This window comes from Berghia stephanieae, chromosome 1 (genome assembly GCF_034508935.2).
Source record: "Berghia stephanieae isolate SIO BIC M18660-M18661 chromosome 1, UCSD_Bste_1.3, whole genome shotgun sequence".
Lineage (NCBI taxonomy): Eukaryota > Metazoa > Mollusca > Gastropoda > Nudibranchia > Aeolidiidae > Berghia > Berghia stephanieae.
The window spans coordinates 110,050,574-110,078,073 of NC_088360.1; the positions used below are offsets into that span (position 1 = coordinate 110,050,574).

General features: G+C 35.2%; 2 protein-coding genes across 5 annotated transcripts in view; one reads left to right on the top strand and one right to left on the bottom strand.

Moving 5' to 3' along the window:
- The first annotated feature begins 14,491 nt into the window (after nt 1-14,491).
- LOC144962709 (ZAR1-like protein) lies at nt 14,492-20,861 on the top strand. Of its 3 annotated transcripts, XM_078895896.1 has the most exons (5): nt 14,492-14,664; nt 16,743-17,175; nt 17,237-18,086; nt 18,569-18,680; nt 19,530-20,861. In XM_078895896.1, exons 1-3 carry the CDS (start codon nt 14,661-14,663, stop codon nt 17,436-17,438), a joined length of 639 nt encoding a protein of 212 aa, XP_078752022.1. In that variant the 5' UTR covers nt 14,492-14,660; the 3' UTR covers nt 17,439-18,086; nt 18,569-18,680; nt 19,530-20,861. The 3 variants fall into 3 exon arrangements, with proteins under 3 accessions (XP_078752022.1, XP_078752021.1, XP_078752023.1); XM_078895895.1 differs by having other exon boundaries at nt 14,494-14,664; nt 16,743-18,086; XM_078895897.1 differs by lacking the exons at nt 14,492-14,664; nt 16,743-17,175 and having other exon boundaries at nt 17,934-18,086.
- A 3,657-nt stretch (nt 20,862-24,518) lies between these two features.
- The window catches only part of LOC144962708 (steroid transmembrane transporter SLC22A24-like), a 17,159-nt gene continuing 14,177 nt past the window's right edge, over nt 24,519-27,500 (bottom strand). For both annotated transcript variants that reach the window (XM_078895893.1, XM_078895894.1), the window contains exon 2: nt 24,519-26,728. In XM_078895893.1, coding sequence (XP_078752019.1) covers nt 25,623-26,728 — 1,106 coding nt within the window. In that variant the 3' untranslated portion in view covers nt 24,519-25,622. The remainder of the gene's footprint in view (nt 26,729-27,500) is intronic.

Below are 27,500 nucleotides of genomic sequence, written 5' to 3' on the forward strand. Positions count from 1 at the left end.
CATTTTGAGAAAAAAAGCAAAAATACATTTCATTTTGTTCATATCAGACCTTAGCCTTACTTTAATCAATGGTAACTTTAGGAGCTTTCGACACCTTTTTGAGTTTTGAATCCTAAGAAAATGGATTCTACAGATATAACACAAGAATCCCAAAAAAAAAAAAAAAAAAAAAAAGATTTTTTTTTTCTTCTGAATCTCAAAATTTGAGCAGCACAAGCCATGCGGATCCACTTCATGAACATCTCTAAGTCATTAAAACGTATAGAAAATGAAAGTTGATGCCAAACTACATAATTTAAAGGATCTTTATAAGTGTTAATTGTCCCCTGTGAGGGCACGACATTGTTGATATTAAAGTTAACTATAGCGACAACAATTTTTATCTCCTAAAAATTACGAATTTTTGAACTTTCAAGTTGGCAGGTCTGACATTGCAGATAAGATATAAATTTGATATGAACTCATTGCTGTTCTATAAATATGAAATAATAAACTTATTGTACAGAATTGTGTCTCTTCATGATTTTAAAGGAATAAAGATATTATTATTATTATTATTATTTTCTCTGATCTGATAAGCAATCATGCGAGTATTAAATGTTAATGATATTCATGTTTTTATTATTTAATGTAACTTGATGTGGAAAAGAACTGAACTCCGAATCTTAATAAAAATCAAATTATGTGTGAGTAAAATTGTCGTGTGAAGAATGTGAAAACGTTTGCAATCTGAATTGTGGGAAAGTGTCGCTGTGTCAAAGATGATTTTTTTGTAACCTCGAGCCTAGGATCGTAAAAAATGCCGACAAAAGTTAATAAGAAAAGGGTTCCGGATGGAAATAGTGCAAACAATGGACGTTTCAGGTGGAAACCCTTCGTCAGCGAAACAATCAATTTTGATGACGAAAGGTTTGGACCCGAAACATTTATTGTATTTCCTGCTTCCATCCGTTTCCATTTTTTTTTTCACTTTTTTGGTACATTGGGCACAAAAGGAATTTTAATGCTATGGTTTTGGAAAATATTGATTTAATTGTCATAAATTTCTCTGAAGAAAAATGTAAAATATTCCCCCCCCCCCCACCCGGCTCAAAAAAAAAATATAGCCTTTCAGCACAGCTTTCTTTTAAAAGTTATCTTTTTCCACATATTTTCGGCCGTTTGAGAAGAGAATTTCTGGCTTTTAAAAGATTTTTGGTGATCATCAGTTTTAAACTTATTTCTCATTATTCATTCTAGAAACACAGACCAAAACTATTTTTTTCATCTCCAGCTTTTGAATTAATTTAGCATTTTTTTTTTTGTGTGCGTGTATCGAATGTTACGAAAAAGACCTTTTTGCACAGCGCCATGTATACAGAATGTTATGAAATTGAATGTTACAATAGAACTGAAATTGATATTCAATCATAGCGGGGTCAACTTATTGTAATATTATTATTATATGTGTGGAAATGTTAATATGTCAAGAGTTTTGTTTCCTGTAGTGAGATCATCATTAGTGATTCACGATTCATGTGTTCAAGAATTAACAGCAAAATAAAAACGCAAATTTAATTTGAAAATCAAAACTGCCATTGGTTTCTTGGAAGACAAATAATGACATTGAAACTATATATAACTCGCAACTGAAAAAAAAAAAAAAATCTATCTACGTCTTACAGTGCAAGGTATATAACTCTGTCAATTTCATAATTCATTTAGAAAAGGCAAAAATTTCATTGTTATGCCCCCTTAAAAAACATCCATAGAGTCATGGAAACATCCGAACTTTTGTCTCTTGAATTAATTCATTTATATCCTTAAACACACCACGATCACTCATTCCCCGTAATTTTAACACAATTAGTTAATTCTACCCGTAATGCTCACGGAAACATGATTCAAAAATGATTTGTGACCCTGCCCTTTGTTCATCCGACTTCATTAAAAACTTATGTTTATCATTTCTTGCTCAACAGAATAAACTTCACGAACATTTTTTTTTACCGTTGAATACTGAATGCCAATTCTGTCATACCTTGAAAAAATAAGATCACGCATTAAAAATTCTGGCCAGAAAACTCGTCCTTCAAAATATCAATCGATTGAAATGACCCTCATCTTGTCAAACTCTCTCAAACCTGGGACTTTCGGGAAGTTCCAGGTTTGAGAGTTTTTGCCAAGATGAGGGTAATTTTAATCGATCGATAATTGAAAGACAAGTTTGCTGGCCAAGATTTTTAAAATGTGTGTTTTTTCTGAGTAAGGCAAAGTTGTAACATTTTTAAAATCTTTCACTTTTACCATTTAAATGACCTTATGATAAAGAATATCTGTCTCTATCGTAGAACAATGTTAATATTATATCTAATTTGGAGCTGAATAAATAAATTTTCATTGTTTTTACTATTATTACATATTTTCAAATGTCTTATATTTCAAGACCCATTCAGGGTCATTCATACGTTTATATCATTTTTTTAATACTGGCCGGAGTTATGACCTCCTTGTCTTCTATTTCTCTGTCTTCTATCCCCCCCCCTTCTCCCCCCCCCCCCCCCCGCCTCCCACCACCTAACATTTCTTTTCCAGGGTGCTTTGGTTTATTTATAATTAGAGTATACTTAGGTTTTGTCTGGGCCCTGGCCGGATCCTCGGTTGAGGGGGGAAACAGTCAACTGTATAGTAATAGTTTTGGAAGATGATTTTCTTTTTCGATATTTCTATGCTATACTCTACTACTAAATGGAATTGAAAAGATGGAAAGCTGTAAGGTTGGCATTTAGAGAACGGCGAAGACTGCATGAAATCTAGGGCAGGGGAAATACTAACGTAAAGATGAAAATGGCAATACTTTGGATGGAAACGGTTCAAACGAACTTGTTTCTATTTTCTCCATCTATAGCCTTTCCATTTTCATCTCTACTTTTGTATCGTTGTCTATCGCCTCAAAACGGTTTTAAGCCATGTTGAATAAGATACTGACCATTGAATACACAACTAAACTGTGAGATTTGAGTTGATTTTGATTTGAATTGATGCAGTTCCCAACCTATGTCATATTTCGATCCACTTGTTGACGCCTAGTTATGTACTCGTACTTGTGTGTCATTTCACAAGAGGTCAACTGGAAATGGCTCGCCAATTGAGTGAATGCGTTATCTACCAAATTATGTCACTTAGTTTGCGGACAAAGAAAAATTACAATGACCTCTCCACACGGGACTGCTATCTCGGTGTTAAGGCTTGTTTTAAAAATGGTGATTTTGTGAGTTTTGTTCACTCGTAGAAATCATCGAGCCCTAAAAAGAGTGTTGTCCTCTTAAAAGTATTCACTGTGTTGGTTGCATCTAAGGGATAGAATCTATGATAATCGTATTCACCTAATAGCCACTCATCTCGATCTCCTACCAGTCAGTCACATTCTCCAGTTGTCTTCCTAGTCGAGTAGCTGGAAGTCGTCTGTCCAATATCTTTGGGGAAGACATTGTAAACATTTGAATGTATCCTTCACAGTAGGATCTTTGACTTATGCCTGAATGGGACTTTTAAGTTTTGTTTAACTAGGTAAACATGGGTCGCTCTTGGAATCTTTTGTTCCCTGAATCTACTGTTTCTTCTTGCTCTCTACTTTCCCTTCGGCAATGGTTTTATATCTGGTTAACTCCTACAAAAGACCTGATTGGTGCAATGTATCAACTCATTGTTAATGTTCATGAATGAAAATGTGTCTATGATGTTGTGAGAGTGTTTTACTTGGCCACCCAGATGTCTAAAAATTCTTTCATAGTATGAATGATGAGACATTGTGTGTATTGGCCTCTATTCCACGCCAGCCCTTACACAGTGTATTATTATTAATTGAAATTCTAGTAATGTACAGTAAAAACACGCCGGTTTCTTTAAATAATGTGTTTTACGTCGGGATAAATAACTGATTTCTTTCTCATATCATTTATCACGGTACTTATAAACAAACGCTGTCGTTAGATGGACAAATAGAATCAACCGTCCATTGAAAAAAAATCCCTTACCTTTTTTTAGCTTACAGATGAAAAACAAATGGATGGTCATCATAGCATGTCGCTCCAACACCGAACCCACTTCACAGCATCCGGGGAGCAGACATCTTAGGTCATGATCAGTGCAGCTTAGGACGTGCGCCAGTGTCTACGCACAACACCAACACCAAAAAATGCATGGTGTAAAGAGGAAAACCCTGGGCCAATTTATAAATCTCTTTTTACAAACGTCTTTGACTGTTCCTGCTACCTCGAATTTCCTCACAAAGTGGAGAGTCTTCTATCATTATTTAGCTGTTTAAAAATAAAAATAATTACCCATTGGTAGCACGTCTGACCGGTAATCAGAAGGTTTTAGTTCAATCCCCAGTTCAGGAAGAATGATTTTCAGATCCTTATCTTACATCAGTGCCTGCTCCTTAATTTATCACTTTCGTATTCAATTTAAACTACGTGCACATTTTTGACAGGTCTGATCCCCCAACGCACTATGGGCCTGTTTTAACATTGCTGTAATAGAAAATATTTTACGTTTGTTTTAGAGTATTTCCAATGACAACAATGAAACCAAAACAAATTGGGTTATCAGACCTGCAAATAGGTGCACGTCGGCTTTAAATGTCACGGAATATGATTTTGTTTATCCGAAGACGACGTCTGTTTGTAAGTACCTACAGTTCTATATCTTGCCATTTCGAATGCCATTCAACCAGACAAACTATATTAAATAATGAATCACAAGGATATTACCACTGTTATCATAATTACCTTTTGTTTCCATTTGATGTTGATATTATCGTGTAGTCACAGAGCATTTCGTTGTTTCATCATCATCATCATCATCATCATCATCATCATCATTATCATTACTATTATCGTCATTGTTATCAACGAATTCGTTGTTAGATTTTCGTCATTAATTATCAATCCTCTCAATCACTCAATCCGTAACATTATCAATTCTGGTTTCACCACCACCGTCTTTGTCATCATTATCATCATCATCTCCATCACCACCACCACCATAATCACCATCACCATCACCATCATCATCATCCATCCATCCATCTATCCATTCTCTCGGGACAATCGTTGTTTAACACAGCCATCCAATTTCTTTACTGTTTCACCAGTCAATCCTCATTGTAAATAACTTGGTGTTCATTATTATTATTATTATTATTATTATTATTATTATTATTATTATTATTATTATTATTATTATTATTATTATTATTATTATTATTATTATTATTATTATTATTATTATTATTATTATTATTATCATTATTATTATTATTATCATTATTATCATTATTATCATTATTATCATTATTATCATTATCATTATCATTATCATTGTCATTGTCATTGTTATTGTTATTGTTATTATCATTATTATTATTATTATTATTATTATTATTATTATTATTATTATTATTATTATTTTTAGATTCCTATTTTGATACCATTTCCTAAACCCTGCATCTTCTACCGTACCTCCCCCCCCCCCCCCCCCCCACACACACACACACAAACACAATTATTACGACATATAATAGGTTAGGGCCCTCCAAATTCTGAACTATAAAATCAAATTTATCCTGCCATATTTTATCCTATCAAATATTTAGTTCCTTTTCCAAAGCACCATTAACATATTTAATAATAATAATATTGTACTTCGTAAAAATAATAGTGGGGTCCTTTGTTATGCCTGGATGGTACATTTAGGTAATGTCGAAATAGGCAAAGAAATGGATTTCTCTTGGAACCCTCTGTTCTTTATTTGAATTAGTCCCCTTTAATTTATTATCTGGAACTTTTAACTTCAAATCCAAGACTTTTCTTTTATCGTCTCCCTTATTAATTGGATTCAATAGTCTGATCTTACGTCGCCCAGCAACGGGGAGCAGCGTGGTTCTAAACAAAGAAAATCGGTACTTTTTATTCTTCATGCTGGCTAGAACTTTTTCACATGTCATGCGATCAGACTGTATAAAAGTCAAAACATGGTCATATTTATGTTTTTCTCCTCTGGATACACTTTTATGCTCGTCGGGAGAAATATTTCATAAAGGCGTGCACCATTGTTCAGATAGTTTATAGCCAGTTACTCAGTTACCATGCGTCATTATAAGGGAAGTGGAGTCATGACTGTTGAAGAGTATTACTTGCGCTGAAATAACCTACATGCGTCTCTTGCGCCGAAAAAAAACCCTTTTAAAGAACCAAGGTTTCAATGTTCAGCATCTGGGTGTGATTCCCGACCTCCCATAGTGGGCACGGGGAGGGGGGTTGCTTGCTGTGTCTTATATCCCCCTGTATCTGTTTTCCAATTTCTCTGTCTTTGTATTGGAATGAGATGACTAAGTTTTGTCCTGACCCTGGCCGGAGTCCTTGGCTAGGCGGTAAACAGTTGATTGTTATGCACTGTGTAAAAATGTTTTTGTATACATGTTATATATGATTTGTAAACAGTTGAGTGTATTCTCTCAGTGGGGCCTGTGTTTGTGTCTGGATGAGACTTTTGGTGATCTCAAACAAAGGACTTTGATAGTATCCTCTTGGAATCTACACCCGGTTCCTATTTGAACCAATTCCCCTTTGTCTTACATTTTCTTGGGCGCTTTAATTATATTTCTTGAACTTTTTACTCTCCCATTTTGTTTCTTTTTTTATTGGTGCTGATATGACCTTCATTTGTTGCAAGCACTGTAAAACCATTAAAAAGAATAAAAACAAAAGATGGATATACCAAATACCCAAATGATCAGATATGCGATTGCCTTTCATCTCTCGAACGACACGAATTAACCAACTGCCGAATTATTAAAAATTTGTCCAGAAAACACAGCCTTCAAATATCGATCGATTTAAATGATCCTCATCTTGGCAAAAACTCTCAAACTTGGGGACTTCGCGAAGTCTTATATAATTAATCTTGTAAAAAGAACGAAATTAACGTCAGTTAGCTCTTAGTTATTGTTTTTCGGAGTCATTTTGAGTAGTCCTAACTCAATTATATCAGACTATAGATAGTGTGCGCTTGGCTCAGAAACTCACAACATTACCATCTAGAAATATAAAAGACCAACACACAAAACTATGTGTAATCTTGGTCGTTTATAGTCTGGTTAATGCAGTTTAGTGAGAATTACTTATAAACATGGATGACAAAAAACATAAACAAAGCCCTGGGTGACGTCATCTTCATTATATAAACTTTAAAGTTTACACATAGTGTGTTAGTACTTTATAGAAGTTCGAAGATGACGCCACTCGGGTCTTTGTTATTGTTTTTTTTCCTCCCATCCATGTTTGTGAGTAATTACACTAAACTGTATTAACTTGACTATAAACGTTTAAGGTTACACATAGTTTTGTGTGTTGGTCCGTTATACTTCCGGATGGCAATGTTTTGAGTTTCTTCGTCAAGCGCACGATGCTATCTCCATCCTACTGTCGGATGTTCTGAGTTTGTTTGGCTAAACGATAGGAGCAATACGCTTCAACAGTCATGACGTCACTTCCCTCGTAATGACGCATTGTAACTTAGTAACTGGCTCTAAACCATGATAATACAGGACCTAGTAGTCTGTGCTCTAAACTATCGGAACAATGGCGGACGCCCTTATGAAATATTTCTTCGACGAGCATAAAGGCGTATCCAGAGGAGAAAAAAACAAACATTATAAATTTGATCATGTTTTGACTTTTACACATTTTGATCACAAGACATATGAAAAACTCTTGCCAGCTTGAAGAATAAAAAGTACTGATTTTCTTAGTTTAGAACCACGATGGCCACCGTTGCTGGGAGACGTGACATCAGACTATTGAATCCAATAATGTTATGACATTTCTGTCGACAGGGAAACTCTGCAGGCAAAAAGACAGTAACCCCCCCCCCCCCCACAACCACATGTCCTCTAAAACGTGTTTTTTATGCGTTATTTCTTTTCTTTTTCTTTTTCCTTTATTTTTTTGTTTTTGTTTTTGTTTTTTTGTTTGTTTAATCATTGACTGATGTCGTAAAGGCACTCATACTTAGACATATTATAATAATACATAATAATAATATTATGACGTTCACAAATTCACGATGGTGTACTTAAAATTCATCAGATTCAAACTCGTGTCATTGAAACCGTGTCCTGTTTGCAAATATGTATAGTTTATTCTCAAATTATTCACCGTTTGAGAGAGATAAAAAACAACGTGTCATTGTGTATAGTTTATTACATATAATATGGAATGAATTATTCAAATATTTATTCTTTCCTTTCAAGTCTCATCAATTTTTTTTTTTTTTTTTTTTGGATTTAATAAAAATAACTGTAGAACACGCTTATACCGAACAGTCTTAAAACGAATCGATTGATATAACGATATCATTTAATATTATTCTGTGCCCCATTTTTTTCTGGATTGTAATTTCAAAAAAAAAAAACAAATTAGAAAAAACAAACAACTAACAAACCAATAACACATATTGATATTAAAAAAGAAAACAAAAAACGTATTTTTTAAAAATTGATGTTCGTTACATCCGTGTTCTACTGTAAATCTTTGTTCCGAGATTACAAGTTTAAGAGTTGTGTTGGATATTGCCATACCATTATTAAAGTCACGATTTCAAATGATATGTTTTTATTTAATATAATTTGGATGATGTCAAATTGAAATAATTATGTATGGCGTGAACGAAATTGAATAAATATTTGTCATGCACTGCAGTATCTTTTTCTTTGGGTTTTCTTTTCTTTTCTTTTTTCTTTCTTTTTTTTTTGTTTTGTTACGATTGTTTGAATTTTTGTTTTTGCCTTTTGTGTTGTTGGTTCGATTTGTTTTGTTTTGTTGGGTTTTTTTTTGGGTGTCTTTTGTTGTTGTTTGTTCTGGGTTTTTTTTTTTTTTTTTTTTGGGGGGGGGGGGGGGGGGTTGTTTTGTTTTGTTTTGTTTTTGTTTTGTTTTGTTTTGTTTTTGTTTTGTTTTTGTTTTGTTCTGTTGATTTTGTTTTTCAGCGTTTCTTTATCTATATTGTGATACAAACAAACGGACCTGGGTGGGGTCTTGAACTTGAACCTCCCATGGTGGGCAGGTGGTCACTTGTATCTTCTATCCCCCTTATGTTTGTTTTCTGAGTTGCTTTCTGTATTTGTTTTCCTCGGAATGGGATTACTTGGTTTGGTTCTGGCCCTGGCCAGATACCCTGGCGAGAGGGAAACAGTCAAATGTACATTTAGTTTTGGGAGATGACATATTTTATCTTGTAAATCTGTTATGCACTGTATTATTTTTTGTATACACAATAGTATATATGATTTGTAGACATTTGAGTGCATTCCTCGTAGTCGGGACCTGTGCTTGTGTCTGGATGAGGCTTTTAGGTGATCTCAAACTAAGTACACTGATAGTGTGCTCTTAGAGTCTACACATGTTTCCTATTTGAATCATTTCCCCTTTGTCTTACTTTTTCTTGGGTGATTTAATTGCGATTCTTGAACTTCTTACTATCCAATTTTCTTCCTTATTACTGGCGCTGATATGACCTTAATGTGTTGCAACCGCCGTAAAACCCTCAAAAACAAACAACCAAACTACCACTGGCTGGGGTTCCTGACCTCCCAAATTGGGCAGGGAGGTGGCCTTCTCTGTCCTTTTTAACCCATATATCTGTTTTCTGAGTTGCTTCCTGTCTTTGTCTCGGAAGGAGATTACTTGGTTTTGTCCTAGACCAGACTGGGTATCTTGACCGGGAGGGAAACAGTTAATGTATAGTTTTGGGAGATGGTATTTTTTCCTTGTAAATCTCTGTCATGTACTGTTACAAATATATGTTTTGAATATATGTATAATGGTTTGTAAACGTTTTAGTGTATTTCTCTTAGTAGGGAATGTACTTGTGTCTGGATTGGGTGCCCTTGAATAAAATAAAAAATAAAATAAACTTTCCTTTATGCATCCCATAGGGGAAATTTGTCTCTAGGATCTATTCCAAGGCAAGACTAGAATAACCCAGACGTTAGCCACAGTGCAGCGCCGAAAATTGAGCTAGGGCGAGGTGACTTGCTCAAGGCCACACAGCGCAGCGGCGAGTGATTGAATCGGTACCTTTCGGGTACAATGCAAAGAGCATACGGCTGAGACACACTGTCCTAGTACATCTATTCCCTATTTGAATCGTTCTTCCTGGTCTTACTCTTTCTCGTGTGCTTTCAAAAGGATTCAATAGTCTGATGTCACGTCCGCCCAGCAACGAGCAGCTTGGTTCTAAAAAAAGAAAATCGGTACTTTTTATTCTTCATGCTGGTTAGAACTTTTTCACATGTTATGTGATCAGAATGTATAAAAGTCAGAACATGATCAGGTTTTTCTCCTCTGGATACACTTTTATGCTCGTCGGGGAAGTATTTCATAAGGGCGTCCGCCATTGTTCCGATAGTTTAGAACCAGTTACTATGCGTCATTACGAGGGAAGTGACGTCAAGACTGTTGAAGCGTATAGTAAATACGAGCAAACAAATTGTCCTGGCCCCTACCGGAGTCCTTCGCTGAGATGAACACAGTCAAACCTGTAGTACATATTAATTTCGGAAGATATCATTTTCCTTGTGAATCGGCTATGTGGTCTTGTGGTATGACACTCACTTTCGAATCGGAAGGTCCTAGATTCGAGCCTGATTACTCAGGTGTAAAATGAGTACCTGGCCGTTAAAAGCGTTTTCTCTATCGGAAAAAAATGTAATTTCGCCTAACAGGTGTCAGGTCTCTATCTTCATGTTACATGTTGCTGTTGGTCAGGGACTCCTTTGAAAGCGCTTTGAGCACGTTTAGTGGATATTGCGCTATATAAAAGCTCAAAAAGAGCAAGTTAGACACGGCTGTTCACTAAGTTGGACAGAATCAAAAGACCGAATCACTGAAAACAGCATTCCCTTATTAGGTACTATACAAAACGTATAATGAGTTACGAATCTTTCATCCTTTTCTTGGTTAAAAGGACGGTAAATTATGTTTTCTTCCTCTTCCAGATATATTTCTATATTTCAATGTCTTAATTGTTACTATTATACATGTTTGTGATGAGGATATTGGCTATTAAGCTTAAATGCTGGCCAACTAACTTCGGTGGCGTTTGTGTATGTTGAGCCCGTGTCCACAAGAAGTCGGGGAGAGAAGGTTCTAGTTAGACAAAAGTTTGAAGCGACTTTTTATGAGGTCGTGGATAGAGTCACGATCTCCTGTAGGGCCAGTCCTACCTGCAAGGTCGCGGGTTCGAGCCCCCAAGGCCGCCGCGAAGTTTTTATTCCCTGTTGTCTTCTGACACTCTCCTCCTCACTTCATTTCTTGAAATATTTCTACCACGGTCCTACTAATTGCCGTCCGGCGTAATTTGAGGAGATTTCGGAAGGCGGAAGACTTCTGGAAAGGTTCGCACAGGTCTGAGGGCCTGCGGATGGCTTGATAAAGCCTTAGATGACCTCTGGACGGATCTCCTGGGCCGGACGGCCCCGGACGGCAATTAGTAGGACCCTTCTACCATGCTACACTTTTCGGTTTTCCGTCGTAATCTTCAGTCAAGGGAGGATATCAGTGTATTATACATTATTCCGGTTTTATATTTCGATTACTTCCCTTGCTATTTTCGTAAAACCTGGAATAATTTTGTCCATTATGAGATGTAAAAAATGATAGAAACGTCAATGGGATTCAGTCTCGATCGATCCTAAATTTATTTTTTTTAAACCCAGGAATGAGAGTTATCCAATGTTTGTCGTCACGTTGCCAGTTTATTTTTATCTTCTTATATATATACTAGTAAAAAGCCCGCAATTTCGCGGGGAAAGAACTATTTTCATTTGATATTGCCAGAATCATTTTCTTGATTAGCTTGATTACTATTAAATGCACATTTTAATCGATGTGCTTGTCGTCGCTGCCATGCTTTATTCGGCATGATTTTAGTTTATCAGTCAGTAGATATCAATATCAATAAGTCGCAAGTCCTTACCACGCTTTACTTGGGAGTGCTTTGCACTACCTTCAATACTTCACAAATTAAAATGGCGGCCGAGAATCAAAACAATGGTCAAATTAGGAAATTTTAAACTTTCACAAATCTATCAAGTTTTGTTCTAGAGTTTTTAAAACGCTTTTATATTATGACAAATTGAATAAATAAACGCCTGACAAAAGATCAACGGTGACAATACAAATTGAATGAATACTGGGGATGTAGGAGCTTTCGGAATGTCTCCCTTTACTTATGTGAGGTCAAATGAAAATCTGAAGCGGACGCGAAAAATATCAAGTCCCCGAATCTGTCTACTTTTGGTTTGTTCGGGCTAGAGGCTAGACAGAACCAATTGACAGTTTGCCGAAACGTTTAACTAAATATTTCCCAGGGCAATAATTATCACATCGATGGCATAAAAACGACAGTAATATCAGAGTAATATTAGTTGATGTTGTTAATCGGTGAAACTTGTTTAAAATTTCTGTAAATCCGAATACCGTCATGTGATCAAGTGAATTATATCACTATGAATGCCACGATTTCCTGAGTGACGCCATCTTCGAACTATCTATACACCACACACACACACACACATACACACACACACACGCGCACACATATAAACATACACACAATGAGAACACACTACACTACTACATAACAACACTGATCACCGCTAAATCAACACAACGGAAGTAAGGACTCTACTGGGCAGATAGAGTTGAGGGTGTGGCCATGAGATGTTAGTGTCTTCGGTAATTTTTTTATGATATCTGTATTACTTAACGAACTTTCAAACTGACTTTAAATTATAAAAGGAAATCAAGTTATCTGTTTATCTATCTGTAAAAAATACATTTCTATTTTTCAAATCTTTCAGTAGAGTTGTGCGCCGTATCAATTTTTTTATTGACTCAAATAAGCACAATGTTCTCCACAAGGCTATATTTTTTAAAGAAAGGATATATATATATATATATATATATATATATATATATATATATATATATATATATATATATATATATATATATATATATATATATATATATGGCGACGTGACATCAGACTATTGAATCCTATTAACGTTTAAGGTTACACATTATAGTTTTGTGGGTTGGTTTGGTTTGGTATCTTATCTACTTAAATGCCGCCAATACTCAAATAAATGTGACTCGCCATTTTTTTTTAAAATCCACAAACGGAAGTATCTAGGCCAATCCCTTTGTTTCAGTCTGGATATTATCGTGTTACTCGGAATATTCAGTGTGCTATCAGTAAAGGCAAACTAATGTTGTACTATAAAACAAAACAGAAATAAAACAAAATTTAAAAAAAAAAAAAGTCACACACACACACACACACACACACACACACACACATACCTACGCACAAAAAGGGCTTTTTTTTTCTTTTTCAAAACTCTCTCACTCTCACTCTATCCAATGACTGGTTGGCCGTCGGGGGGACTCTCGGGATGCAGACTTCACGATTCGACGCCACTCATCACGGTCTTGGGCCTTCCTCATTAGATTGTTCCACGTCAATCCTGTCCAATCTTTAATGTTATCCTGCCACACTTTCCTCTGTCTTCCTCTTTTTCGGCAGCCTTCTACACTGCGCCCTGCAATATTGTCTTGCATACGCTTTTCAAAACATGTTTATATTTTTTTTAAAATTGTCAGAAAACTCGTCCTTCAAATATCGATCGGTTAATGATCCTCCTTTCCAAAAACATTTAAAAAAAACAAACTTTAAAACATGGGACTTCATGAATCTGGGACTTCACGGAATATGCAGGTTTGAGTGTTTTTGGCAAGATGAGGGTCATGAGGATCGACATAATCTGAAGGACGAGTTTTCTGGCCAAATTTTTTAAATTTACGTCTTCTTTTTTCGCCAGAAATATGGTAAAGGTTTGCTATCAATCCTACAATACAAAATGTCTGATTCATGAACTGATAAACCTTATCAGAACTACACACTGATACACAGTTAGGGTAAAACAAATACTATTATCAGGGTTGTCAGGTTGATTTTTCATAAAATGCCAAACAAGTCGCATAAATATACCAAATATTTTCAAAAAGGCAATGTGTTTTTAGGAATCACATTTTCTGCTAAAAAGCATATAAAAGTTGAAATGAATCATTTTCTTAGCAGGTAACCTTGAAAACTACATTCTATTTTGTCTTTTTTTAAACGGTAAAATGGTATGTTCTGAGCTATAAATGTAAATTTGTCTCTATCTAATATAAGCAAAACTAATTGAATTGTAATAAAATATCAAAATAAACGGCAAAATGCGAAACAACTCTTTTTTCATTTCAAACATTTTTTTTTAAGTGAATTTTTTTTTTTTTTTTTGGGGGGGGGGGGGGGGGGGGGGGGTGGATTTAGCTTCAAAACGCCGAACTGGCAACCCTATTAATTCTTATCGGTCAAACGAAACTGGAACTGTGGAAACACCACGACTTCACCGAAAACCTGCCATCCTGAGTGTCAGGTCTCTTCCAGGAAATTGGCAATCCTTGTCTCAGTGGTATAATATAAGTAAGGCGTGAGATCTGCCTGACACAGATCTGTCTGCGGTGTTGGAAGTAATTGCTTTTTGCCCTGGGAAAGACTTTTTGAAAATGGGTAAGTAGATAGTCGTAGAATACAAATTATATTGTTTTTAGATATTATGTAAAAAATTGTAGTCCTTTGATAATAATAATAATAATAATAATATAATAATATAATAATAATAATAATAATAATAATAATAATAATAATAATAATAATACAAATAATAATAATAATAATAATAATGATATAATAATAATAATAATAATAATAATAATAAAATAATAATAATAATAATAATAATAATAATGAAGAAGAGAAGAAGATAGAAGAAAAAAAAGAAGAAGAAGAAGAAAAAAGAAGAATAAGAATAATAAAATAATAATAATAATAATGATGAAGATGATGATAATATGTAATAATAATAATAATAATAATAATAATAATAATAATAATAATAATAATAATAATAATAATAATAATAATAATAATAATAATAATAATAATAATAATAATAATAAATTATTCATGTAGAGCTCAACTTCCACATAAATGCGCATTGCCGCTTTACAATATTAATATTTATTCAAAACATTCATTCTTTGACAGTTTTGAGAATACATATGGAGAAACAAACACATCCTTTAGAATCCTTTAGAGCCATAGTCTAAGCCTCAGTTAACTGAAGTTTTTCCCAGTTTCTATAGCGTCAAATAAACAATCGTAATTGCTTGCTATCTTATTCTTTTTTAGAAGATGTGGTGTTGAGGTATCTACGATAAATTCAGGGTAATCTCCTTTAACTTTGGGTAAAGAACTGTACATATTGATGTATAAAAGGTACCAGACAAAGAAAGAAAGAAAAATACAAGGGAAGAAAAAAACATCCCAAAAAATCAGTCCACCTCGACTGGGGATCGAACCTCAGACCTTCTGATTACCGGTAAGACTTGCTACCATTACACCACAGAGGCTCCCAATAATTGGGACAATTTTAATACCTATGGATTGAACGAAGATGACGTCATTCAAGCATTTGATATTGTATTTTGCCATCCGCGTTTGTGAGTAATTCTCACTAAATTGTATTATCCAAACTATAAAAGTTCATGGTTACACATAGTTTTGTGTGTTAGTCCGTTATACTTCCGGATGGCAATGTTATGAGCTTCTTAACCAAGCGCATACTATCTTTATTCTCCACAAGGACACGCGTTTTTCATAACACTTATTCAGTTCTTTATCTTACACCGCGGTGCCTGCTATTTTACTTTCGGTGAAATCGTGTGGAAAAAAAAAAATAATTCAAAATTGACAGATTATCTCCAAAGACTAAGCTGCTGGACTCTGTAAACTGTGAAGAGTATGAAACAAATCATGAAAGTAACTGCTTAAAAAAAAGAGAAAGAAAGAAATTAAACAAACTAACAAACAAACAAACAAACAAGACGCGAAATTTAAATAGAATTGGAGATGGTACGTATTGGCTCTTAACCTTTCCTCAACATTATATAAATAACAATGTGAAATTGAATGTATTATCTCATTCATCTGTAGTGTTTCATTCATCCTGTTTGTTGATAAAGGGGAAACCCGAAACGTTAGTTTTATTTGTTTTTGTAATTAAATTGAAGCTTACATTCAATTTCACATTGTTATTTATTTCTTCGAGCAGCAACATTCACATTTCCTCAACATCAAAAAGCAATGAAATCGGGGGTGTTTCTTTTTTTTTAAAGAAACCCGCCGAAACCCGGCGACACCCGACGAGACCCGACAAAGTTATGGGAAGTCGGCAGCAGTTGGGAGTGAATCTGAGACTTTGGGTTTCGTCGGGTTTCGGTGGGTTTCGTAAAAAAGTAATATCCCTCTGGTATTGCTTTAATACGAAACCCGACCAAACCCATATTTACTCACATTCTCTCACCGTACTAGGTGTAAAATGAGTACCTGGCCGTTAACAGCGTTAAGTCTGTCCGGAAAAAAATAAATTAATATCGCCTGTTAAGTGTTTCTGTTGGCTAGGGGCCCAATCTGTAAAGCGCTTTGAGCACATTAGTGGATATTGCGCTATACCAAAGCTCAAGTTTTTGGGTTGTTTTTTTTTTTTTCAATCTATTTATTTACTCTCATTACCAATAAATCCCCAGGTACGCTCGTAGAAACACATCTCATAGCTAAATCCAAAAAGAAGTCAAAATCAACGAAGACCCAGAAATACACACCAGAGCCTGTTGAAGAATTAGAAACTCAACACCCACTGGCGATCGAACAATATATTATAAACTACTCAGGACAACTCATTGGGCAGTACGGAAATGAATTCCAAACAACAAATCAACAGCCACAACCTGATGTACGACACACTCAGCAAACAGAAATCAACTCTCACTCAACACAGCAACCCAAAAGCAAATCACCACCCCCAAAGAACCCTCAAAATAAGCGGCAACAAATTCCCAAGCCACCCAAAAATGCATTCCAACCCGACGGCCATCCACAAAATACGGAAAAAACAAGTCAGCAACCCAAAAATGCATCCCAACCCGACGGTCATCCACAAAACACGGAAAAAACAAGTCAGCAACCTAAAAATGCATCCCAACCGGCCAGCCAACCACAAAACAAACAAAAAACAAGTCAGCAACCTAAAAATGCATCCCAACCGGCCAGTCAACCACAAAACAAACAAAAAACAAGTCAGCAACCTAAAAATGCATCCCAACCGGCCAGCCAACCACAAAACAAACAAAAAACAAGTCCGCAACCCAAAAATGAACAAGGCACTACTCAACATCCTGAAACTAAACAACAGAAGCACCGTCGAGCACAAAATAGAGCAGTAAAGTTAGGCGCCCCAAACGTAAACAATAACAAGTTGCTAGTGATTTCCGTTAGGGACCGGAATAATTTACGCACAATATAGGTCTCCCAATTTTGTAGTTTGAGTTGTAGGCAATACACTTTCAGTATTGAAAATATGTTTACATAAAATCTAACAGTTGCAGAAATAATAATATAAGGCTAAATTATTATGAAAATCAGGCTCCGAATAATTCTCGTTTTGTTCACACCAGCGCAATAATTTGCTCTGGTCTAAAAATAGATAGACTGTAACTTTTGATAAATTTTAGAAAATTTTACCTTTTGTTCCATAAAATATCCATATCTAGACATTATTTGATGCATGATCGAGTATTTATGAATATGTGTTTCTTTTGCCACCTAACAGCCAAATTTTAAAGGTTATTTTTTTTCTATTATTTACATTGGAACGTGAGCTGTCAAGACAGGAACATGTGGTTTGCCACGTGCTTCTCGACCTTTGTTTACGTTTGGGGCACCTAACTTTACTGCTCTATAAGGGTGGGAAAAATCGAGACGAGACAACAAAAGTAATCGGAATATATGGAGTTCGATACTATGGCCATTTTCGTTGCAAAATGTGTCGAAAAGTTTGGACGAGTTCCCAAGTATATGCCACTGAAACAGAGGTACTGCGTACTAAAATACTGTACTTATCACGGTTTCTTTCAATTACTCTCTCATTAACAACCATTTACAGAATTTTCCACATAACTTTACACTCATCTAACACTGAAACTGATAATTTCTACTCAAATACAAAAAGCAAAAAGTACATTCTAGACATGATAGATATCATGCAAAATATATATGATGATGATGATGATAATGGTGATGATGAAAGTAAAATGAATGTTATTATGGTTAATGTTAATTTTATCATCATCATGACCATTATTATTATCGTCGCTGTCGTCATCATTATCATCATCATCATCATCATTATCACCATCATCATCATCATTATCATCATCATCATCATCATCATCATCATCATCATCATCATCATTATCATCATTATTAGCACATCATCATTATCATCAAGAATTTTTTTCTTCTTCCAAATATCCCTTTGTCGATTATAGAATATAATATTATGCATTATTTTCAGGGTTTTTACACACAGCGATGCAAGACCTGCTACGGTAAACGTTCATGGGTGGAGCCGTATGTAGTGGACCCAATAAGATGCCCAAATTGTGGGGAGTACGTGGCGCAGGAAGGTATGTGTATCTACGTTAGGTTTGAGAAGCAACTTTAATAATAATAATAATGATGATGATAATAATGGCATATATTTATATTGAAATCAATCCTCCATACAATACAGCTCTAGGCTATCCATTCATCTCTCTCTCTCTCTCTCTCTCTCTCTCTCTCTCTCTCTCTCTCTCTCTCTCTCTCTCTCTCTCTCTCTCTCTCTCTTTTTTTTTTCTTTCTCTCTCTCTCTCTCAGAAATAACATACGACATGGTCTTACTCACTGTTTTGATTGATAATAATTTAGCATGCATTTGTATGGGTTGTTAACACAACAGACCCTGCGGAAATGTTCCAAATGATCAATATAATGTATATTTTAAAACAAGATTACGGTTGACCCTAGCCATGCAGCTATAAAACTATACAATTTGCAGATCTTCTGATGGCTTCATCATATTTTCGGAGAAATTTGCCCTAAAATTGCCAAGTTCCAATATCATATATATTCCATGTAGTAAGCGAGATACAGCCACAAACCAGAATGAAACGAAGAAAAAACGTCCCATATTTTCCGTATTTTATTTTTCTCTTTGTGAGTCATCCAAATAAATGGCACCTGGAAACTGCATAACTTTTTTTATATATGAATGGATTTTCAAAATTCAAATTGATTTTTACGAAGTGGAGATTAGGGCTTTGATTTAAACGTAGTATTTCCCCACAAAAAAAATATATCAAAAAATGTCATAGTCATTGCTAGATTATGCTGTTTTTGTTTCTTATTAATTATGAAATTTTTCTGAATTGGAAAAAAAAAACTGCCTAAAATAAACATTGAAATTTGAACTTGGTTTCTTCTCTCTTTTATAGGACTAGATTTGGACCAAGCGCAGCTCTGTGATTGTCCAGGCAGGAAGAAAGGCGGGAAGGATAAACCACATAGGCAAGATCTATGCAGCCGTTGTAAGGACGAGGAAATGCCATGCGGATCGTTCTGACTTAGATAAGGCCTTTCGCTTCCTAATCATCCTATCGAAACGTATCAGCTGCTTTCTCTAATCAGTATATTGTCTTAACAAAATCAGTATGCCCATTCTGCTTTTCACCGACATGAGACATTAAAAAAAAATACTTTGCACACAAATTGAATACAGTCAAACCTGCCTTAGTGACCAGTTCTATATAATGACCACCTCTACAATATGTTGATATCCTTGAGTTTTTTCTCTATATTTCACCCCCATATAACAGAATCCTCCCTGACGCGACCAAGACCATCTAAAGTCGTGATCTTTCTATAGCCACCACTTGAACTAAAGGTCACTTATTTGAATTTCGCTGTCATTGATCACAGTCAATACCTTAAAGAGTTAATTACGATTCAACCCGACAAAAACCGACAACGGTCCAATATACACGGGAGGAGTAGTCAAGACTGGACTCATGACAGACCTGTTAGTTTCGCTGGTTGTTTTCAGCTTTACATTTTATCATTTTGCTGACAAAAGAAAGGTTGTAGAAATTGCGATTTGGGTCCTATTTAATTTGCAGGTGAAAATCATTAACATTGCACTTTGTTTGGTAAAAATCGACAAAAATTTACGAATTTGGTAATGAAAAATGGCTTTGATGACGATTATTGTAGCATTAAAAATATTATGAATAATTTAAATTTCCGCTATTTGTGGGCTTACTTTGTCATTCTTGTTATCGATTATATTCTAATGAAGAGACTTAAACTTCAGAGTTATTTCTTTATGATGTGAAATTGTTACTTTGTATTTTTAAACACCTATAAAAATGTTTGGTAAATAAAAATATTACCGCCTTTGATCCGCCTCAGCCTCACAGCAAAGGCGCTTCATCAGTGGGGAACTTTCCACTTGTCCTACATGTACCCGTGGGCAAGAACCCGAAACGGCAGAGTATCTAATTGAACGGTGTGTTGTGACAATGCTACCGGGCGGGTTCGCGACAGTGGACAAATGCGGTTCGGACTTTGCTGATTGGGTCGATCGTCATAACATAGTAGTGTAAGAAGCTGCTGCCTCAGCCGTCTATTCTTGTAGAAAAGTGAGTCAAGCGTCCCAAAGTTTTGGACTAATCACAAGCTCTCTAGTGGGCCATCCAAAATAAAGACGCGACAAGCATCCAAGGTATAACACTACTGTTATGCAAAAAAAAAAAAAAAAAAAAAAAGAATTGACACCTTTCTGAGTCAGCCCAATAGCTAAAAACTAAAAGTAAACAAATCAATGTGAGGAATTTGAAGTCGCATTTTTATATCAGCATGAAAACAGAACATTGGTCTTTATTTCATAAAAATCTGTTGAAAACCAACTGTTTTACGGGTAAATTTGATTTTAAAAGTTGCTTTTGTTTATTTTTAGCTTTTTTTTATTTATTGGCCGAATTTCTTCATATTTATATCATTGTTTATATCTCAATGAGACGATATCGGTGATTTACTTTGTTTCATATGTAACCAGAACGTAAATTGGCATTTTTACCTATCAGCCGATGGCTGGTTCATGAATTCATCAAGGTGGTGATTGTGACGCAACCACGAGACAACCATTGCAAAAATGTCAACGTTGACTCAAGCATAGTTGACAGCTGTTGACATGTGAGCTGTCAGAGCGACCAATCGCTGAAGGGTCAAGATTCTAAAAAAGCCAATCGCTCCGGTCAAAAAACTCTAGAACTCACGAGAACAAAAGTTTGAAAAATAGCGATGAATGGACCAATGAAATCGTTTCCTGGCGGAGTTTATTCATGAGTGACCATAGAAAGCGAAAATACGACTGCAGACATCAATGGATAGGCTTACATCAGCAAAGGATGTCTACATTCTTGACATGACAAGATTATAGTTATAGCACGGGTCGTATACTCAACAGTTGTAAGTCTATAATAGATTAATATATAATAGTTTACAATAGTTAAGCATACTCATTAGTGGCTCCGCGATTGTACGCATTTTAATAATGAAAAATATGCACCAAGATAAGGCGAATATGCATGCAAAAAAGCGTAAAATATGAACAAAATGCGAATTACTCGTCCTAAAAATTGCAAGATGTTCAATAAAAATTGAAAGATAAAGTTAAAATTCAACTCGTACATATATTAAAAGTTTAAAAAAGTGATATGAGCGTTACGCTTGGATACATAGATATATGTATTACATTATAATTCAGGACACATGTTAAGTAAGGACTTGAAATTTAAATTTTAAAATGGCTTAAATTCACAAAGCTAACAAACTTATCATTTTGTTAGGGCTAACGACTTGCAGCAAAATGTTCAACAACTTGCTAATCGAAGTACAGTATAAATGGTATTGCATTTGCAGCAGACCCTCATTTGACTATGCATGAGCATTGTAAGAATAAAATAATAAACACTCCATTGATACAAACGAGCAGCAAAGAGTTGGTATTAAGGTGCACATATTTGCAGGTCTGATAACCGGACATAATTATGGGCTTGTTTTAACATTACTTGTTGCAACGGAAAATATTTTGCGTTGGTTTTTGATGTACAATTTATTATACGTAAAAACTGACATGTCTCACTGTATCATTAAATACGAATATCAACTATACAGGACCAGAAAACATGTCTGAACTAATTTGTGAATCTGCCACCTTTGTCATAAAAGTCTCTCAAACCTATTCAAAGATACGTTCTCATGTGCTCTGGCAGATTATTCCACGAAACTGCAGCGGCATAAAAAAGGACGGTTTACAGAAATGGGTTGTTTTGATGTTTGGGACATAGGCAGTATTGGTGTGCCTAAAATCATATTTTCTATATTTGAAAGTTACTGAATTTTCTAGACAATTCATGAAAAATTTTGAATGTTTTTGTTGTCATGATTTGCATTCGCTTGATTTCAAAAGGGATAAATTTAGCCTTTGTTAATAACTCTTCGTAAGTGCCGGTATAGTCACTGTAGTGGAATCTGAGATCACGTTCTTGTATGTTTTCCATTTTCTAAGTATTTGTTCTTGAGCAGAAGTGTCAAACAAGCGGATAGAAGTTGAAAATTGATTTTTTTAAAACGTATGGAAAATTGTAAGTTTGTTTAGTTTGGAGAGGTGTCTTCCTATTCTTTTTAACACGTTTAGTTGTTGAGGGCCTTCGTGAATATTTCCTAATGTGAAAGTCAAATTTTAGTTGGTAGTCAATATCTATTCCAAGAAACTTAACCGTGTGTTCACATGGTATTGTGACTGAATCAATATTAAATACTGGGCACTTATTCTGTGTTCTTTTGCCTACAGCTAGAGCCTGGAACTTGGCTGGATTGGGCTTCGTGCAAATTATATGGAACCAATAGGTAAGGATCTGGCTCTCCTGCTCAAGAAGATCAATTAAAGTTTTAAGATATTTATGGCAGTAGGATAGTGTGTTATCGTCGGCATAATTATACAGTACTGAATATTTTATAAATAAAAACATGTCATTTATAGATATATTAAAAATGAATGGACCAAGAATTGATCCCTGTAGCATCCCCTTTGAGACTTATTCCCACTGACTCGGAACTTCTCCAATTTTAACTTGTTATTATCTTTTTGATGAATAATGTTTTATTAATATTGTAGATTTTTTGTACCATCCCATATTCCAAAAGTTTGCTAATTAATATGTCATGTGGCAAACAATCAAATGCTCTAGGTAAGTCCATCAGCATTGTCGCTTTATTGTCTAATGCCCTTTCCCAGTCCACAGTTAGTTTTTAAAATATCGTCTGACACACATGCTATTTTATAAATGCACATAAATAACCATGAAAGATTGTTTCAAAATGATCTGATACTTGTTGAAAAAGAAATATTTTCAAATATTTTTGAAATAATCGGTAAAATACTAACGGGACTATAATTTTTCTTTTTTTTTGTCAAGGAATCACTTTAAAAACAAAAACAATATTAACTCAACGTATAGCATCAATATGTTCAGTGCTGATGTAAGCTCAGGACCTTTTATTGATGATATGCGCTTAGGTAAAACAGTTGCATCATCTGTCAGTCTGATTAATTGTACCAACAAACAACAATAAAATTGGTAACTATCAGTTGGTTATTACTTTTTTTAATTGATATAATTTAGTGAGAATTACCACCGAAGTGAAATGGCTGTCTAAAAAAATTAACAAAGAGCGGAGTGACGTAAACTTTATTCTTTCTATAAAACACTAGCGAATATTTTGTTAAGTGAAGGTGAATGATATGGTTGATAGGTCTCTAGCCAATAACAACAATGACAATTGGCATTAAGGACGAGACATTAAGACTATTAGGCGATATTATAATATTTCCGACAGAGACAACGGTGTTACCGACTCGGTAGTCATTTTACAGATGAGTACGGTGAACGAATGAGAGTAAAGGGCCTTATCCAAGGTAGGGCTCAACTATGCAACTCGAACGCTGGACTTTGTGTCCAAAGGCGTGTGTCATACCAAAAGACCAGATAATGGAACCTAATCATTTTAAGAGCGCGCTGACGCGCAAAGCAAGCAAAATTCATCATGATAAACACCAGAGTGTAAGAATGGGTTTATTCTACCCCTCAAACACATAGTTTCTGATTGAAATAATATATTAGTGACCCTTGGTTAAACGCCCTAGTAACCTGGAAAAAATCCGACCTCATGGGTGCTGTTGCTCTGAAGGTCTGCTGGTTTAAAATGATATTCTGTATATCATATTTTATTTGGAGGAATGTATTGTTCCTTATTTGTTTTGTTCTTCATAAGCAAGAATCTGCCCAATGAGTTTTTACTTTGAAGCGGTGGAGCGACTGGCATGTCTTAATGATAGCAAGAAATAATGATAAAAATTAATGTTAAATTCCAATGAAAATTCTTTATTACTGTATTGATAGAAAGCATTTACATGACAACCAATGGCATCACAAACAAATTATAGGCTTTAAAAAAAATGTCTACGGGTGATTTTAACAGCATGTGGTTGATTAAAAAATAGAAATCGTTGGGAAGCTTTCAGTTAACATCCCATACACATGCAATTCGTAGAGAGGGAGGAATTGGGGATGGATTGGCCACACACTTAGACATCCTACCGTGTTCATTACAAGACAGGCTCTATCTTGGAATCCTCAAGTAAGAAAAAGACCAAGGAGGCCAAGAATTCGCGACGAATCACAACGAAAGAAGCAAAGAGGGGTGGAGAAGACAACCCAGGAAGAGTCAAATGATGAAACACCATTGATGGTATATGCTCCGATGGGATTAAGACCTTTAGTAAAGTAAGTCAAGACAGCAAAATCTATTCCACCAAATTTTTTAAAAAATACTTCATCGACCACATGAACGCCTGCTCCCAAATGTTCTCTTCTATTAAGCATTTGCAAGAAAGTTACGTATTAAATAAATAGAGCGTCGAAGATTAAAGATTATGGCAACTTGCTTACTATGCTAATGTGTCCTTGTCTTCAAATTCTTTTGGGAGACTGGACCTCCATTTCCACTCGGAATGTTTCCTTTAAGGATTTACCTTTGGTTTCCGGAAGAAGAAGAACATTACATGCGCAAACTATTCCTAAACTGCCCATGATAATGTAACAGATAAAAAAATTGCTCTCCTCCTTGGGGATCAACATAGGTGCAAGGATGCCTCCCACCCGAAGAATGGTCAGGCCCCAGCTTATGGCTACTGCTCTCACAACAGTCGGGTAAATCTCAACCAAGAACAAAGCCAATACGTTCCAGAAACCACTCAGGGTAAGATTTGCAGTCATAGCTAATGCTGCCACTCCAATGACTTTAGCATTATCGGATGAGAATTTTTGAAAACACGCGGCCGAGAGTAAACATAAGGCAGAGAAAGTGGCAACGATGAAGCATGTTTTTTTTTCTGCCCAAAAGATTTGGTGCAAACATTAGGATGCAATCAAAAACAAGTCCAACTACATAGAATAAAATGAAATTCAAGTAAAGTTCCCATTAAGAGCTTTAATCCCGAAACCTAAAGCATAAAAAATGGTGCCTATAGAAAAAAATGGTACAATGACAAGAATTATATTCCTCCTGTACTTCCTACCAAAAAGGCGAGTAATACTTTTGAATATACTTTCCTTTCTTCCATTGTCATTTGATATTTTCAGTGCTGTGTCATCATTCATTTGGTCCAATAATTCCCGAGATTCGATTGCTTTGCCGTTACAATTAGCCATTTTTATTACAGTCTTTTCAAATTCGGTCTTCTTGTTATTGACCTCAAGCCATCGAAGACTCTCTGGCACCCAAAAGAATGGAAGGAAACCTAACGCCGAGAGAATGGCAGTGGTTATGTGAATCTGATGCCAATCTTTCAGCGCGAAAAAAGTTACGCCACTCAACATACCTGCCAATGGATACCACGGCATTATTACCATAATTCCTCTCCATTTTGTCGTCATAAATTCAGCACCGTAAACAAAGTATGTCGTTACATTAAGCGATACAGACAATCCTGTAAAAAAGCGCACAGCTGTAAACATTTGCCACGACTGAGAAAAAGCTCCTATAATATTCAAAACAGTCGTAGAAACCTGACTCATGTAGATAACCTTTTTTCTTCCGAAAGCATCCCCGAAAAACCCAGCAACTGCCGATCCAATCATAAATCCAGCCATTTGCGTTGATATGAAAAGCGAAGCAATCCACGCTTTGTCACATAAAAGACCCCATTCTGTGACTACTGTTGACGATTCAGGGTTAAATTCAATGTTGCTGCATGAATCAAACAAAGGGCAGTTTCCCTTGATGTATTCAACTTGGTCAGTGTGATTGTTTCTATTTCCTGACATAGACTCGTTGATACTAGTCATTTGATCACGTGAATTTGATATGGCCGTATCATTGCTGTCCAAGCTGGTAGTGAAGATTGTGTTGTTGTTGTCAAGGCATCTCCATCCCGGATTATAGATCCCAAAGGTCATAAAAAGTATGGACATATTTGCAGAAACCTTGGTCAAGAAATATACACACACTGCAAACACCACATGAAAAGGACCACAACCCACCACATTATGGATGATGTGTTCAGATTTACCTGCGGAAAAAAAATCGTTTTGTTGATTAGAAATTAAAGTCCAAGTAAAAGATTATTCGATGACGTATGTGACTCAAATAATCGTTTTTCTTTCTGAGACATAGTCAATTGATCTCGAATACTGTCAGTGAGAGTAATGGTGACAATGATAGTAAATTGTGAATTAGAAAAAGACTTGTAAAGAACGATAAGATAAATGCTAGATACACACGTACATACAAACATACATACATACATACATACATACATACATACATACATACATACATACATACATACATACATACATACATACATACATACATACATACATACATACATACATACATACATGCATACATACATACATACATACATACATACATACATATATACATACAAACATACATACATACATACATACATACATACATACATACATACATACATACATACATACATACATACATACATACATAAATACATACATACATACATACATACATACATATATATATACCTACATACATACCTACATACATACATACATACATACATACATACATACATACATACATACATACATACATACATACATACATACATACATACATACATACATACATACATACAGACAGACAGACAGACAGACAGACAGACAGACAGACAGACAGACAGACAGACAGACAGACAGACAGACAGACAGACAGACAGACAGACAGACAGACAGACAGACAGACAGACAGACAGACAGACAGACAGATACAACGCATACAAAACATAATCATACATA